Source organism: Chaetodon auriga, chromosome 10, assembly GCF_051107435.1.
Source record: "Chaetodon auriga isolate fChaAug3 chromosome 10, fChaAug3.hap1, whole genome shotgun sequence".
Lineage (NCBI taxonomy): Eukaryota > Metazoa > Chordata > Actinopteri > Chaetodontiformes > Chaetodontidae > Chaetodon > Chaetodon auriga.
Window position 1 is genome coordinate 10027660 of NC_135083.1, and position 17319 is coordinate 10044978.

Consider the following 17319-nt stretch of genomic DNA (forward strand, 5'->3'; position numbering starts at 1 on the left):
TGTGAAATGACGTAAGGAACGTGTTCGCCATAATGATAATAAACCGTGAACACAAAGCTACAATAAAGCAAATTAAGGCTCGGCTGTGAAACGTTGAACGATACGTAGATATTCACCTAGAAGTCATCAAGTTTGGACTGATATCGGTGGATACGAATCTTGATAAATCTGGTAAAACCGCAGAAGAACTGAGCGGAACAACGAGGTAAAGTTAGCACGCTAGCTAAGTAGCCAGGTTTACCTGTGATGCTGCTAGCTAATACCTCAGTACGAGGTTATATGTCCAGGCAGGTTTCAGCTATGACTTGAATCTTACACAGTACGCCTTGCATGTCCGGACAGACCAGGCCTAATATAAATGACCACACTGGAATTCAGGAGTGACCATTTTAAGAGTGTCGCTAGCGGGCTAAGTAGATCAGCTTCCTTGTTTAGCCACAGCTAGCTAACGTTAGCCACATATCGCAACAGGCAGTGTGTTGAGTTTGTTCCAGTAAGTATCGGCTATGAGGTAATGTAGGAAAACACGCAGAGTGTTGCAGCTGAGATTGTAGTTCCTAATGAAATCAGAAAAGATGCTAAGATATGTTTGTCAATATGCTAACTTGCAAAGTCCTGCATGTTTGACAGTTGCAGTCTCTGGAGGGCAGCTGCACCTGCACTCTCAGTTATGTGGCGTCTGTGGAGCAGTGGAGCGAATCTGCTACTTCGCTCTTTGTTCTGTCGACCGTAGCGAAATATCTATATTTATATACACACTGTGTGTGGAACTACAGTCATGCTTTCCTCTGTTTCCTGTTTTCGGTGCTGCTTTTGTTGACTTTTTATCATTAACGTTAGAAGTCTGGACATGCATACTTTGTTCCAGCCCTCTTGGGTAGCAGATAAAAGGCGAATGACTTGTAAATAATGTCTTACTGATGAAATGTACACCTATTAAGAGCATGCCATCCTGACAGGCTGCGCTATGGCGTCGGCATCTGCCAGTGTGGACTCCAAGGCAGAGCTGACTGCTCTACTGGAACAGTGGGAGAGGGAGCAACAAGGCAGCACACAGGAGCTGGTCAACATCCTCACCAAGTTAGTAGCTATGCTTCTTGTGTGCTCACAGTTTTGATGACAGGTTAGATCCACAAGCTGTGTTGGTGTGACTTAAAGATGGTAAATGTGCTGCAACTTTCAGAATCTCAGAGCTGGTTGAGAAAGAGACAGAGGAGTACCACAAAGCAGACCCAGACCCTTTTGATGATCGACATCCTGGTATGGAAAAAACAAAACAACAACACGTAATGGCAAGATTACTGGAGGTTTTTAAATATTGTGTATGTTTTTGACATTTCCCTCTTGGCCACTAGGGAGAGCTGATCCAGAGTGTGTGTTAGGGCACCTGCTCAAGATCCTGTTCAAGAATGACGACTTTATGAACACCGTAAGAGTGAATGGCTTTGAATTCAGACTGTTTAGATACAAAATTTGTAGCGTCTGAGTCAAAAGGTGATTTATTTATTTTTCGTCCCTCTGTAGCTGGTGAACAGCTATGTGATGACCAGCAGAGAATTCTCCCTCAATGCAGCAGCTTGTCGCCTGCTGCAGAACATCATGCCTGGATTGGAGACAGCTGTAGTGTTTCAGGAAAAGGTGGGATATTTTCTGAGTCCATGATAATCCGGCGCTTTGCTCTGTTCTCTTCTTCAAATGACCTGTTCTGTTTATTTTAGCTGTTATGTGACTCTGTGATGTTCAGGTAGTTTCCAAATGCATATCCTGCATGCTGGCGACTTTATATATTTGTGTTTAAGCATTCTGACAGAAATGATAAAGTCAACCATCCCAGTAAGAGAGGAAGCTGCATACAAAGGGAAGACCTCAGGCACACTGCTGTCTTTGGTATTGAAGTAGTCACTGAGTCAATAGTACTGAACAGCAACCCCATGAAATTTAGATGACCCAACACAAGATTAGCTCTCCAACAATGTTGTGTTTGTTTGTGGAGTCACAGTCCAGCCTGCAGTTTAGTTACACTTTGACCACTGCTCTGTGGCAGTTGACATGAGGACATGGATAAAAACAAAGTTCAACTAGATTAAAACATCGACAGTATTGATAATTTTATTCAGAACTGCACATGTGAAATTGTGATGGAAGCCATGATACATTTCTGTTTGACCACAATGAGAATATGTCTGGGTCAAAACAGTTATCGACATTTTTGTGATTGATTGTCGTTTCTATACGCATTTCACCATTTTCCTGTGTTTTTTTTTTTTGCTCTCAGGAGGGCATTGTTGAAAGGCTGTTTAAGTGGGCTCAGGAGGCTGAGCAGCCCCTCCGAATTTATGCCACAGGCTTGTTGGCTGGTGCTATGGAGAACCAGGACATTGCAGCCAACTACAGGGAGGAGAACTCTGTTTTGGTCAGTAGTACATTCTGCTGTTTCAAATGTCAGTGATAGACGAGGTATAACAACAACTGATAAAACTGTGTTATCCCACAAAGCATCAGAGCAGTTTGCTCATCGTTAGTAGTGGTTGTGCACGGGCAACTTTTCATCAACTTGTTTTTCATGCTTCACTTTGACAGGTGCCTTTGATGCTGCATCGGTTGCGTGAGCTTCAGGATAAGGATGCTGAGAACAAAAGGGAAATCAAACGGCCCAGCCCCAGGAAGACTTTGAGTGAGCCTTTGCTACCTTTGGATGAGGAGACTGTTGACGGAGGCTTTGAAGAGAAGCCTTTCACACCGGGCAGAAACGGAGGTGAAAGGGAGGGGACGGGGCCAGAAGAGGATGGCGAAATTCCCCTCTCAACCATCGAGCCTGAAAACGAGCTTTCGTTCCGTCTCAACACCCCTCATAAGACCAGCAGCCGTGCCAACTCGGCTGTAAAAACCATGATGAAGCCCATGTCCGCACCAGGTTCGCTGACAAACCAAAGCGCGTCTGATGGCAGCAGTTACCTAAGAAGGAAGGCAGAGCGGGAGAGCGGCAGGACCTCAAAACACAAGCTAAATTTCTCTCTGCCAGAGCCAGAGAGGAACTTCAGTGAGCTTTCCAACAGCAGCTGGTCTGAGATGAGCCCCTGGGTGATTGGCAACAACTATCATCTGTACCCTCTGACCCCAGAGATCGAGCAGAGGCTCATCCTGCAGTATCTCACACCTCTGGGAGAGTATCAGGAGGTTTGTAAGCCTACACATTGCTTTGTTTATCACTTCATGCAAGTTATCCATTGCCCTTGTCTTGTCACAGACTCTCCAGCAGATGTCAGTCTTCTTCAATTAAAATCAAAGAAACGAGTCTCTTCTCATACCAAGATAAATTGGTTTTGAAGGGTCTTTTTTATGTTTTGACATTGGTTCCAGCAACTAGCCGGGTATTTACGTATTCTTGATGCCTGTTCCTCCTGTCTGCAGCTGCTGGCGGTGTTCATGCAGATGGGAGCTCGTGAGCTGCTCATGCATTATATGGATCTGAAGCAGACCAATGATGTGCAGCTCACCTTTGAGGCTCTCAAGGTAAACCCTTACCTCCTGTTGTTCGCCCTCCAAGGTGCTGAAAAAACACGAGGTCAAGCCCTTTCAGACTTACTTTTCTACTTTTCTCACAGTACCTGGCTTCACTGCTGCTACACAAGAAATTTGCTGCAGAGTTTGTGGCTCATGGAGGAGTTCAGAAGTTGCTGGAAATCCCCAGACCCTCTATGGCTGCGACTGGAGTGTCTCTGTGCCTCTACTACCTTGCCTATAACCAGGATGCCATGGAAAGGGTACAAAACAGACACACATCATACAAATACACACTTTATTTGAACCATAGAGCTTAAGAGATTTGTAGACAGATTTTTCTAGAGATTATATAAATTATAAATTATATTATAGAAATTCTCTGGAATTTGTTAACAGTGATATTATGATGTATCTCTTTGACTGAGCCTAAAGACTACTTTCAGTCTGATTCATTATGTGAAATGAACACTAAATTCTTCTATCATGTTGGTCATCATTTTCACTTTATAAATCCTCCTCTGGTCACGTTGGGCTGCATCTCTGCATGAAAAGTGCTGTACATATAATGTTATTGAAATAATTATTAACAATGAATAATGAATCAATTTACAAAATCATCTCAACATTAATATTAAGGTACGTGATGAAAATCCATGCTAGATTTTATCAGTATTACAGCTCTAGTCTCAGTGCACATTTATATTCATTGTTGTGTCCTCTGCTCTCAAGGTGTGCATGCTGCCCCACTCCATCCTGTCAGATGTGGTTGGTTACACGCTGTGGCTGCTGGAATGCTCCCATGCATCCGGCTGCTGCCACGCCACCATGTTCTTCTCCATCTCCTTTTCTTTCCGTGCCGTCCTGGAGCTCTTTGACAAGCAGGACGGGCTCCGACGCCTTGTCAACCTGGTAGGACAAACCACGTATGATCCTCACTGCAGCCATGTGAATTTAACCATCTGCATCATTCACAGAAAATCTGATAGATTTGGAAAAAAACTGAACAGTCAATACGATATCACAACATAAGACAACAGCTGCCCATCGTGTACTAACGTGTGATGCAAACTGACTGTTTCCAGATTAGCACGCTGGAGATCCTGAACCCTGAGGACCAGGGAGCGCTGCTGAGTGATGATGAGATTTTCTCCAGCAGGCAGACGGCCAAGCACACCTGCATGGCCCTGCGCAGATACTTTGAGGCCCATCTGGCAATCAAGGTGGAGCAGGTGAAGCAGTCCCTGCAGCGGACAGAAGGGGGTGCCCCCATTCACTCCCAGCCCTACTATAAGGTACGCAGAGGACAAAAGACAAGTGAGATTGACATGCAAACATTTTTAAATGAATTATTCAGATATTACGTTTCATTGTGTAATCTTGTGTTGTTGATGCCAGAGTTTGTGTTCCTGTCTCGTTCCCCAGGCTGTCAGCTACAGCCGTGAGCAGGTGGTGGAAATGATGGAGTTTCTGATAGAGTACGGTCCACTCAGACTGTACTGGGAACCAGCAGAAGTCTTCCACAAGCTGTCTTGCGTCCAGCTCCTCCTGCAGCTCATTTCCATTGCCTGTGACTGGAGGACCTACTATGGCAGGTATGAACCAGACAGTCGTTCTCATCTGTGGCCTTTTCCTTTGTTACACTTCCCCTTTCTACTTATTAAATGACTGTGATGTTGTGAATATTTATCTTTCCCTGTAGGAGTGACACGGTGCGTTACGCCCTTGACATCCTGAGTATCCTCACAGTCGTTCCAAAGACACAGCTGTTGTTGTCTGAGGCTGTCGCTGTGCTTGATGAGGGGGGGTCCTCTGTTTCTACTGTTGGTAAGTCTTATTCTATAAGATCCACCAAAACCTTGCTTTTCATCGCTCTCAGCAGTATTATTAGCACAACTTTTTTACTGATCTTGAGCCTGGGAAACACATTAAGAGCAGGCGAATCTCCCATTTGTCCTGCTGAGCATGGAATCAAGAGAAAGATGGTGGGAAGAAAGAGCGAAATTTAGAGTAAGGATTTAATGTCTTTCAGTTCAAGGCATGAACCACTGACACATGTCATCTGTTACTGTAATTCAACTACTTTGGCAGCAATTAGAAATGTAACTAATTACTTGTTCAAAATAAATTATGCGGTTGCAATTACTGAAATGAAATGGGCTCATTCGTTAGAATTAAGGAACTCTTAAGAAAGTCAACTTAGAATATGTCCACGGTGCACCGGTTCAATGCTTTTTGTAAATGTAGTGGAATAAAATGTAAAATTAGCATTACACTCCGTATAATGTAATAACATGCAGTAGCCTTGTGTTTTTATTTTTGTTTCTTTCATAAAGCCTGTGCCCAGCCCTGCTGAGAGGTGACACAACTCCAGGTATTATTTTCCTGCAAGGTTTTTCATTAATTTGTTTGTTTTTTCGTCTCAGGGATGAGTATAGTCCTGGCCGTGGCGGAGGGAGAGGTGTTTGTAAATGATGCCGAGATTCAGAAGTCAGCTCTGCAGGTCGTCATCAACTGCGTCTGTGCTCCGGACAAACGCATGTCCAGCATTGGCAAGTTCATCGCAGGCACCCCTCGTCGCCGCCTGCCTCAGCAGACCAAAGCCAGCGAGAGCGTGCTCATCAAGATGTGGAATGTGGTGCAGTCTAACAATGGCATCAAGGTAGAGTTAAATCATGCTGTGTATCACTCAAGGACACTTCAACATGCAGAATGGACATTCCAGAAAGTAAATCAGCCATGCGTTGTGACACGCCTAATGCTAATCCACATGCAGCAAGAAAGATATGTTGACCAACTTGCCCTGCACCACAGAAGGATCTTTTCATCGTGCACAGGATTTATATGCATTCTCCATTGTGGTTTGCTGGTTCTGTAAGTCACATGTTTAATCACCAAAGCCAAATCTTTTTATGAAAGTGGATTGAAGTGGACTGATGGAAACCTCTTGGTCAGGAATGTCATAATTACGAGTTGTGTATTGCCTGAGCAAAGAATTGTGGGAGAGCAGTCTCTTAAAGAAGGGTACCTGTTTCCTAAAATAAATAAGACAGCAAAGGGAAGCACTGAGCCATCTTTCTTATCAGGGCTACAGCTGGGTCAATTTACTGTGAGTCTTCCTAATAAAAAAAAAAAAAAAGAAAGGATTTTAATCATGCTCTTAGTTCTGTCAGCCAGTGTTTTTAACTTACGTTGTGCTTCTGTCCTGTAGGTGCTGCTGTCCCTGCTGACGGTGAAGATGCCCATTACAGATGCAGATCAGATCCGAGCTCTGGCCTGTAAGGCTCTGGTGGGCCTGTCTCGCTCCAGCTCCGTCAGACAGATCATCAGCAAGCTGCCTTTGTTCAGCAGCGGGCACATCCAGCAGCTCATGAAGGAGCCCGTGCTGCAGGACAAACGCAGCGAACACGTCAAGTTCTGTAAGTTTGCGGCTGAGCTGATCGAAAGGATCTCTGGGAAACCGCTGCTGATTGGCACGGACGTGTCACTGGCGTGGCTGCAGAGGGCCAGTGTGGTTGCTCAGTCTCGGATCTCCTTCCCTGAGAAAGAGCTGCTGCTGCTTATTAGGAACCACCTTGTGGCCAAAGGCCTTCATGACACAGCCACCACACTCACCAAGGAGGCAGACCTCCCGATGGCATGCCTGTCTCATTCTTCTCATTCACCGTCTGCTTTTCCTCCTGTCGCCCCCCCACTCCCTTCCCCCTCTGTTGCAACTCTACCCCGCACCCCACGGCTGGCCAACGGTGTTGGGTCAAGACTCGCAAACCACCCCTCTCATTCATCCACCCCAGGATCCAGCAATCCACAAACACGTCCCTCTACATCACAACCCACCGGGTCCTCTTCTGCTGCTTTCCCGTCAACGGCCGTCCCCCACTGTAGCAATGGCTCCCCGCTGATTGGCCGAATTGTTTTCTCTCGCGAACGGCAAATGGGGTGCGGTGCTGTGAGCTGCAAGAAACCTAGGGTGCTGAGGCAGAAGTCTGATCACGGGGCCTTCAGCCAGACTCCAGCCATGAAGAAGCAGTTTGACAGGCACCTGCCCTCCCCGCCTGCGTTAGACAGCATCATCACAGAGTACCTGAGGGAACAGCATGCACGCTGCAAAAACCCTGTGGCAACATGCCCGCCCTTCTCTCTCTTCACCCCCCATCAGTGCCCCGAGCCTAAACAGAGACGCCAAGCACCCATCAACTTTACATCCCGACACACGCGGAGGGTTATATATCCTAAATACGGGGGAGTGGATGGAGGCTGCTTTGACAGGCATCTCATCTTCAGCAGGTAGGCAGCTTTGTTAGATTCGTGTTTCCTCCCTTGAACACAAAGTGTGATGACACGACATTTCTCTACACTCTTTATTTTTTCTGTCTCCCAGGTTCCGTCCCATCTCCGTGTTCAGGGAGGCGGACGAGGACGAGAGCGGATTCATGTGTTGTGCCTTCTCAGCTCGCGAGCGGTTCCTGATGCTCGGAACGTGCACGGGGCTGCTCAAGCTCTACAATGTGTTTACAGGGCAGGAGGAAGCCAGCTACAGCTGCCACAGCTCAGCCATCACTCACCTGGAGCCCTCGCGGGTCTGTAGAGAAAGCTGTTTGTGTATCAACAATTGCATGCCAGGTCTTTTCACTTGCTGCTGAATGCAATCTCACTTGTCCTTGTACATCTAAGATATTTAAAGTCCCCCTCTTTTTGAACATGTGTTTTATAAATTGTTGCTTTACTTGGAGAGTAACCGCCTTCTTTCATAAAACTCTTCTTACATATACCTAGCAAGGTTTCAAAGCAAAAAAGATGCCGTAATTCACTGGTAGCAAATAATCGTTCTTCCGCCAAGCAATGTAGTTCTTCAGTGACATTTAGCAGAATGGTTGCCAAGCAACACAGACACAGCAAGACACAGATACAGTGGAAAGCATGCCTACAGATTGGGTTGATTAATAATATTTATCTGCACATCGCCATTAATTGTTTAATTGATGGACTAGTGAACAGTTATGTTAGCACTACTCTGTGCTGGTACAGGGGCGTTTGACTCTGTACAGGTGAGTTTTAAGTGCGCAGACAGAAGCAAGTATATCACTCCAGAATCTATCTCTCATTGTATTTTGGTAAACTAGAGGGTTCACCAAGTCTGACAGGGAGCCTGGTTTAGCTCCATTTTGGTGATTGTTTTAAACTCAGTAGTCAGGCAGAGTATGTTTATATGCCCTAAATGCATGGAGGAGATCTTTAACCATCATATTTTGTGTTTTTAGGATGGCTCTCTGCTCTTAACGTCAGCCTCTTGGAGTTACCCTCTGTCTGCGCTGTGGGGCATGAAATCAGTGTTCATCATGAAGTAAGTGATGTTTGCGCAACAGACTGAACCCATATTTTCACCAGCCACATACAAAATTCATTCTGTCAAGTAAAAATCTGAAACACTGAAACGTTTAGAGTGCGAAATTGCCAGAACGCGTGTAGGACATGACTGCTGTCTGACCACAGACGATCGATCAACAGTTCAGCGAAGCCCGTCTGCGGTCCCACTGCCTCCATGTATGTTGTCTGCTCTACCCAATGATGAAGCAGCTTTCTGCTGTCAAAAGAGGGAGCTGCTGAAAGAAGATGAAATGCTGTTTAATTATGCACGCTAACAGCCTGAGGGCTGCAGTCTTCACTTCATGGGACACAAGCACTTGGCTCCATTCATCTGAACAGTTTAACCAAGGCAATACTGGGACACTGCCGATGGAGTCAGATTTGTTCTACAATGTCTTAAAGCAATTTTAAGTTTTAAAGTACGCCGCTATTGTACTCACGCTGGCTCCATGTTTTGGATTAAATTTTGAAATGTTGCTTGTGTCTTCAGGCATTCCTTTCCAGGCGATCATTACGTGGAGTTCAGTAAGCTTTCGCAAGATCGAGTCATTGGAACGAAGGAACATATAGCACGAGTACGTATGTCAGCATTTTTCTACCCTGACTGTAGGAAATGATAAATACAGAAGAACATCACCCGTCAATGATGACTGCTTACATTCTGCTCGTCTCTTGGCCAGATTTATGACATCCAGACTGGTCAGGTGACTCTGACTTTAAACAACCCAGACCTGGCAAACAATTACAAGAGGAACTGTGCCACCTTCAACCCGACAGATGACCTGGTCCTGAATGATGGCGTGCTGTGGGACGTCCGCACGGCTCAGGCCATCCACAAGTTTGACAAGTTCAACATGAACATCAGTGGCGTGTTCCATCCCAACGGCTTGGAGGTCATCATAAACACAGAAATTGTATCCTTGATACGTCAGTACTTGGTTTGATAAGAGCACACTGCAGTAGGAGTTAGCCTAACTGTTTAGATTAAGAGTCTACAGCCATGCCAGCACTTTGAGCTAAATGCTAACATCATAATGCTAACTTCGCCTCACATCTTCGCCACACATGTTACCCGAGTTTGGAGAGACGTGGATGTAAAGTGCAACCTGACTGGTTGGTGGAGGCCTACAGCTGTGACATGTGCATTCAATCTCTTTAATTAATTGCTCAGATTAACAGCCTCGTTGCATTGCATTAAGAGTGCTTGTTTAATATTGGACCTAAGTGATGATTGGACAGAAGAACATTTCATAAATCTGACCAGGACCAAAAAATCCCCCCTTTTATATCAGTGTTTAATTTCATAGTTGCTCCAATGATGAGATGACTATCAAGCTTTTATTTCACTGCTAAACATTAAATATTTATTGCACTGAAAATTGATTTTACTACCCTGGGGATGGTTTTAATCGCTGTGCAATTAAACTTGTAGCAGATTTAGTTGATACAAATGAAAAAGGGTGTAATGGTCCTTAGTTGGAGTTTCAGTGGGATCTGCGGACCTTCCACCTCCTCCACACCGTTCCCGCTCTGGACCAGTGCAGAATAGTCTTCAACAACAACGGAACTGTCATCTATGGAGGTAAATAAGCCGCTGCATGATGGGTAATGTGGAGCATTTGCCATCAGTCCTACAGCCATAGTTTCCATTAGAAGACTGGTGCTGGTCCAAGATTTCAAAGCTGTGGACAAATGGGAGAATTTCCAGTCAAGTATTATCTGTGTTTACTGACCTTAAATCAACTGATAGGCGAGCTTCTCTGGTCTCAGAAAATGCTTGTTTAGCCACGTCTGGTCTCTCTCACTCGTCGCTGTTTGTCGTTATGGTGGTGAGGCAGAGTGTGGCATTCGATCCAAGTGCACGCTCCATCCGAGGGAGGCAACAATGAACCAAATGTAACCGTATGTTTAGTGAGGGTAGACTACAGCTGACACACTCGTGAAAAATAAGAGTCACTGTCTAAATATAAGACGTGCACTACAATTCAAAGTGTGCTTAGAGGGAATTATTTTCATTGGACGTTATGATTGTCCTGCTAAAAGAGCAGCAGTTACTGAATGACACAAGCCCAGCCAACAACTCACTCCACAGTCAGTGCAAGCGTGTGAAAGGTGTGTTTGAGTGAAAGGCTGATAATTATGAAGCAAAATGAGCATGTGTGTATTTGAAGAGAGGTGTGAACAGAGCCTGTAGAGGTGTGTGTGTGCTTGATACCACAGTCACTCGGAGCCATATGGGCTGAAGGCTCAGTGTTGGACCAGCAACAGAGAGAACCAGCTGGTTCACGCCACCCCACAGGAAGAGCCATGGGCGCGCTGTAGTGGCTCTGCCCATACGACGACTGGTCCTCTCAGGAGCCCGGACCACGGCTAACCAGCTCGCTGTGCACAGTTTTTATTTAGTCTCTCATTCAGGCTGTTGCCCTTTGTTTTTTGCAGCAATGTTGCAGGCTGATGACGAAGACGACATGATAGAGATGCAGATGAAAAGTCCCTTCGGTTCATCATTCAGGACCTTTAATGCCACAGACTACAAACCTATTGGTAAGGTGCCATCACCTGTGGAATATGGGCAGAAAACAGCGACTTGTTAAAACCTTGTACATTAAATCTCTCCTTGTTTTCTGTCAGGTTAATGTTTTTTGTGCATTGTTGCTTTTCAAATAAAATGATATTTTCTCCATGTCATTCATGATAATTGTAATACTGTATTAATTTATTACGTTATTTACTGTAATATTTTCTGTGTTTATGTTCTCAGCCACGATTGATGTCAAGAGGAATATATTTGACCTTTGCACTGATACCAAAGACTGCTACCTGGCTGTGATTGAGGTAAGTTCTCATCGTAATCTGGTGTTAGGATGCAGTCATTTTTTTTTTCTAAAAGGGGGGATAATTTATAATATAATAATATCTTTTAAATATATGAAAGAATTTAACTTCCTTTTGTGGTCCATCCCATAGAACCAAGACTCGGTCAACACGGACACAGTGTGCAGGCTGTATGAAGTTGGCCGGCAGAGACTTGCAGAGGAAGAGGAGGAGGATGAGGAGGATCAGGTTTATTCTGTCATTCATGTTGTTCTTTTATACTGAGGTGCCTCCTCAGGGATTAAAATGAGTTGTGGTTTACCTTTTTTTTTTCCTGTGCTCCAGGAGGATGACGATCAGGAGGAAGACGACGATGATGACGAGGATTCAGACGACGACGTCGACACAGATCCGCTTATCGCCGAGCTCGAGAACGAGAACGGCGGGGAGGATGAGGACGATGAAGAGGAGGATGATGGGAATGATGAATTCACGCCCTCTGATGAGGAGGTCGCGCGGCTTCTCGGTGAGGATGTGGACGTTGGGGATGACGACGATGACGACGACAATGACGACGATGACTCTGATAATGATGATGTTGATCTGGATGGTGACAACGGTGAGTGAGCGACACAAGGCTCTTATAAAGTCTTACAGTCTTGTTGAGTTCTCAGTCCTCAGTGCACCTAAATACATATTATTTGCCTTCCATTTGTCTTTTCTGTGGTGTTAGCTTGCACGTGATTTTTCAGTTCTTCAGAGCTGGCTTGAAATTTATCTGCAGATGTTGTCAGAGCAAGTCATTTCGCCCAAACATGCAAAAGTGCAGGTGCATTCACAGTCGGCTAGTTTTTCAAGTAAACCCCATACACACACACATACATACATACAAGTCATTTTCAGACACTCATGACTTCTTTCCTCACAGGGATGATGATTTTAGATTAAAACTGGTTGTTGAGAAAATCTCCAAACTTTTGGGCACAATAAAGAGTTTAATAGATGTATCAATATGTGATGAAATAGACAACAAAATAAAAGTACTGTTAAAAAAAGAGTGCTGATAACGTGACAACTGTGATATCATGATAAGATTTTGCCATCTGAGCAGTAAAATTAATGAATTGTGCTTGCATCATGAGTACAGATCATAATAGATTAAAGCAGTGAATTATTTTGAAACTGGAATGTGTTTAGAAATCAGGTAAATCATTTTGTGTACCAAAAAGTATTTACTGAAACTTGTCCATGGAAAAATCTGCTTAATCTTCAACACAGTGCGGTGTGACTGCAATTACAATAACTAATTCTGTAACAAGGAATGAAGTGAGGAATTGGAAACACTTTGGAGAGCGCCGTGTGGAGAAAATAACACCAGAAACAATAACGCACGGTTTCAACACGCTCTTCGTGTTGCCATTATTTCACAATAAGAGTGCACTGAAAATCAATCTGCATTCAAAGAAGCACTCAGCTGGATGAGAATTAACAGGATCTCTTAGCCTGATAACGGCGCGTTAGCCCGGATAAGTTGAGCTACATTTGAAGAATGGGGCCCGGATCTGCTCTCCCAGGTAAATGATGCATTGAGGCTGATGTTTGGTCCAGTTTTCATGCTTGTCTGGTCACTGTGAAGAAATGTTGCCTTCCCCAGTGGACTTTAAAAACTGCTGTCTTAGTTTATTCCGGACGTTGAGAGAGAATAACTGAGGAAGCATGAATTTGAGAGAGAAAAAAAAAATAGATGTTGTGCTCTTTTACATTTTGCCAAAGCTGCTTTGTTTTTGCCATTTTGGCAGTTTTACTCCTTTACTCCTATGCAGCACAAAGTCTCTGCATCCCCGCATTTCTAAATCCGTAATTCTCTATCGCGCACACAGACAGCTCCGACAACTCTGACCTTGAGGATGACATCATCTTATCCCTGAATGAGTGAGGAGTCACTGGCATGTGGCGCTGAGGAGCCGGGCAACATGTCAAGACTTCTGCCTCATAGACATTTGAGCTGCAGAACAGGAGGCAAGAAAAGAGGATACTATCAGCAGATATGGTGGGAGATAACTTGGAGCACTGCCAGACTGAAACAGTAGGTATCTGCACACATTGAGACTGTGAGTGACAGGACCAAGGAAGTCTCACAGAGATGGAGGGTCAGAGGGGGGGGCGAGGGAACCAATGCACACAAATTGACTTACTAGTGGGCAAAAATGATTGTATTTGATATAGTTTTATAAAACAAGTGGGCTTGATGATGAGCGAAATGGCTGGGGTGCAGATGCAGTGAAGAAGAGTTTTATATTTTATCACATTTTACGGCTCTTTAAATGAGCCTCTTCATTTGATATTGATTCACTCACTTTTTAAGCCTCTGTTTGGTCACAGATTACTGTTTGTAGGGAGAAAGGCTTACATTGCAGGGCTGTGCGTCTGCATTTGTGTGGCAAAGGATACAATGCTCTCCCAAGCTTGTATTTTGCCAGACCGCCAAGAATAATCACCAAAAGGTACTGAAGTATTGAATTAGGCAGCTAATGTAATGCACAAACATGTTGCCAATGGTTCATTAAGCATCACGCCCACCTTCAGGTTTTTCTTCCACCACAAACCGATGACCAAAACGCCACACACAGCAGTGCCATTTGTTAACATCGCCTTCAAGCTTCATTATGTAAATAGGGAAATTCAAACAGTTTTAAGCTCTTGGATTGTTGAGGAAACCGTGACTGGTGTGAACACTGTAAGAAAACTATTCACACCTGCTCACTGTCAGCACATGACGTACTATAGAGGTTTCAACGGCGCTCTACCATTTATTTTATGCGCCATTGTTGTGCCACACAAAGGTTTGGGTGTAGTGGAGGTTTTTTTTTTTTTTAAGATTACAGGGTTTCCTGCTGTTGATAACGGCACAAATTCAATCACACGGATAAAAGGTAACTTAATTTAATGTCACAAAACTGAGAATTTATCACAGTGAGTTTGGTTCTGGACTGATAATACAACGGACCTCATCCCTTGGAATAAAGACTGATCTTGCTAAATCTTGAACGAGAACTTAGAAGCATTGGAAGTAAAAGATGGTGGTAAAATTCAGCCTAATATATCAATTTCAAATTGAAGTTTCCCCTGATGACAGGAGGCTTCAAACTCTCAACTTTGTGAAAACAAATGCCTTGTACTTGCACATGTTTTGAAAGCAGTGCAAACATTTCATGATTTCTCTCATGTTTTTTGCCTTGTATCTATTCATTTTGCCTGGTTTCTTTTCCATAAGGAGACTTTATGTTGACTTTCTTGCAACAGTTTATGTACAGCTTGTATGTATCTAAAGTATTTTTACTATAAATAAAGCCGCAAAATTATTTTTGTGTGCTTTTTTAATGAATCGTGAATGATGCTTGCAGGCAGTCGATGTGTAGTAAGCTGTCATAGCAGAGGTGTGGTGAACATTTGTGGCTCCTCAAAGGAGAAAACCGGAGAGCAGGCTGAAACTGGTGTCAATGCAAAGGTCAAATTCACACATGAAGTTCATCAATATATCTTTTCACCCGACAGCAGGGAGCTCCTGAAGGGAATCCTTAAGTCTTTGGAGCGTTAGGGAACTTACCTTTGGTTTGATGGAACACAGGTAATGTAATAATCTCCATTAGGTTTTGTTCTTGCAACATTGTTATTTCCAATCTACCCATTTTTATCCCAGCTCTTATAATACTAACTTTTATGCAGATGATACAATCTTCTGTATACGCCATTCTTCTCCAAATCGAGCCACATCGTGATTCCTTTAACATTCTTCAGATGAAATCTGCGTAACCTAAAACTTGCACTGGCATACACCAAAAGCAACTCCAAGTGCTGAATGTACAGTGTTAAAAAGAGCACGAGTTTAAATCATGTAAATGAACAGAATAGAGTATAATATAATAAAACTAATATTAAAATAAGAAAATTCTCTAATAGTGCAAATCAAAATACACACACACTAGATAAGCTGGGGCCATGGTGGCTAAAAGTGGCCTCGCTGTAGGTCTTAGACGGGACCCTAGGAACAACCAGGAGGCAACTACCAGAGGACCTGAGGGATCTAGTTGGTACATATCTTAAAACCGTTTCAGACAAGTAGTCGAGAGTGAGCCCACATAGTGATTTGTATACCAACAAAAGATTATTAAAATCAGTTAAAACTAGATTGCCAGCTTTTAAAACAGGTGTAATGTGTGCTTTCCTTTTGGTCCTGGTCAGCACATCAGCAGCTGAAGTTTATATTAGTTGAAGCTTTTTTTGACAGGAAAACCATTGACCATTGAGATAAATAAATACTGACTCCGGTCCTCTCATGCTGCTCACTAGCAGCAAGAATAGAACTACTCACTACTGCTATTGTTTGGAGATGAATCCCCCTAAAGCGGCCTCGGTAGATCACGTCTCTTCTCACATTTGAAAACTGCTGTCGGTCAGATGAGACCCGGGATTGGTTAAGTCTCGATACCACATGAGTAAATACCAAACTGGAACTGCCTTCTGGTACTTGGCACCATAGGAACTGAAAGACTGAACACTTGAAAGTTTGGTCCAATTGCATGAATTTAATCTTCATCTTTTAGAGACATCTGAGTCTTTCTCATGCTGTCTGTATGCATGTTTGTGTGACCGGCTGTGTTTGTGTTGTTGTGTGTCTTATCTCAGTTGTGGTTCTCCTGCTGTACTCTGGTCTCCCTTGCAAAGCAGGTCTACCTCAATAAATAAAGATTATGATAATATGTTAATTCTATCAGCCGTGTGCCTCAACGGTAAGGCAAAAATCATAATCTGCTTATCAGTAAAGTTAGTTTTGGTATATTATTCTGATTTCCAGTGAGATGAGATTACAGTCTTCCCAGCTGCTTTTAAGTGGGAGAAACTATGCAGGAAATTGAGCTAATAGACAACCTACGAGGGAAAATGTGCGTTGCATGAAGAATTAGCAGCACTCGATACACACACACACACATTTATTGCATGTTAAAGTGTTTATATGCCTTACGTTTTCCACAAACTGACATTACTCATGTCTCCTGATTGTTGAATGATGCATGCAGGGATTTGCCACTAAATTTTCCTGTGGCCTCCGCTACAGTTAATAATAGAACACATTAAAATAGTCACACAAACCACATTAAGAAGGATCAAATAAGTCTTCTAAATTGTGTGTGTGTGTGTGTGTGTGTGAGAGAGAGAGCGCGCGCCGCCACAGGCACGTGTATGTCCATGTGTACAGACAGTGATTATTTGTACAGGCAGCTCAGAGTGCGTGAAATGTATGATCCTGGGGAGTGTAAAGGAATAAGAATGTGTGTGTTTGTGTGAAGGCAGGTGATGGATGGGTTGGTAGGACATGCTTCTTATTACCTCCTCGGCTTGCTCTTATTGTCTGCTGGCTTTGGGAGTGTTGAAACAGATAGCAGCTCTCACTGTATTAGGCAGTCCCTGTTTGCAGTGGACCTGAATCTCATCCTCGCAGAGCTGCCGCATCACAGCTAAATGTGGCCCGCTGCTCTTCCCAGGCCGAACAAGTAAAACATAGTTAGAAAAGTGATTAATGCGTGAGGTGCTTTCAAATCTCTCCTCATGTCAAATATCCGTTGTGGCAGGTTTTTA

The 17319-nt window shown here is 43.8% G+C and overlaps 1 protein-coding gene across 1 annotated transcript; it reads left to right on the forward strand.

The window, feature by feature from the left end:
- The first annotated feature begins 1 nt into the window (after position 1).
- Positions 2–15044, forward strand: dcaf1 (ddb1 and cul4 associated factor 1). Its single transcript, XM_076740378.1, has 25 exons — positions 2–205; positions 960–1080; positions 1184–1260; positions 1356–1429; positions 1525–1638; positions 2276–2413; positions 2581–3177; positions 3412–3513; positions 3606–3764; positions 4234–4413; positions 4587–4796; positions 4927–5096; positions 5204–5328; positions 5928–6163; positions 6713–7788; positions 7883–8081; positions 8763–8845; positions 9359–9443; positions 9549–9782; positions 10357–10450; positions 11308–11412; positions 11630–11703; positions 11836–11931; positions 12028–12301; positions 13563–15044. Exons 2-25 carry the CDS (start codon positions 968–970, stop codon positions 13616–13618), a joined length of 4671 nt encoding a protein of 1556 aa, XP_076596493.1. The 5' UTR covers positions 2–205; positions 960–967; the 3' UTR covers positions 13619–15044.
- Positions 15045–17319: the final 2275 nt, after the last annotated feature.

Excerpts from the sequence above, each read along its gene's own strand:
- dcaf1 (XM_076740378.1), top strand. The coding sequence starts at position 968 with ATGGCGTCGGCATCTGCCAGTGTGGACTCCAAGGCAGAGCTGACTGCT. Across the intron at positions 1,261-1,355 it reads TTTTGATGATCGACATCCTG|GGAGAGCTGATCCAGAGTGT; the intron begins GTATGGAAAAAA and ends CTTGGCCACTAG. Across the intron at positions 8,846-9,358 it reads AAATCAGTGTTCATCATGAA|GCATTCCTTTCCAGGCGATC; the intron begins GTAAGTGATGTT and ends TTGTGTCTTCAG.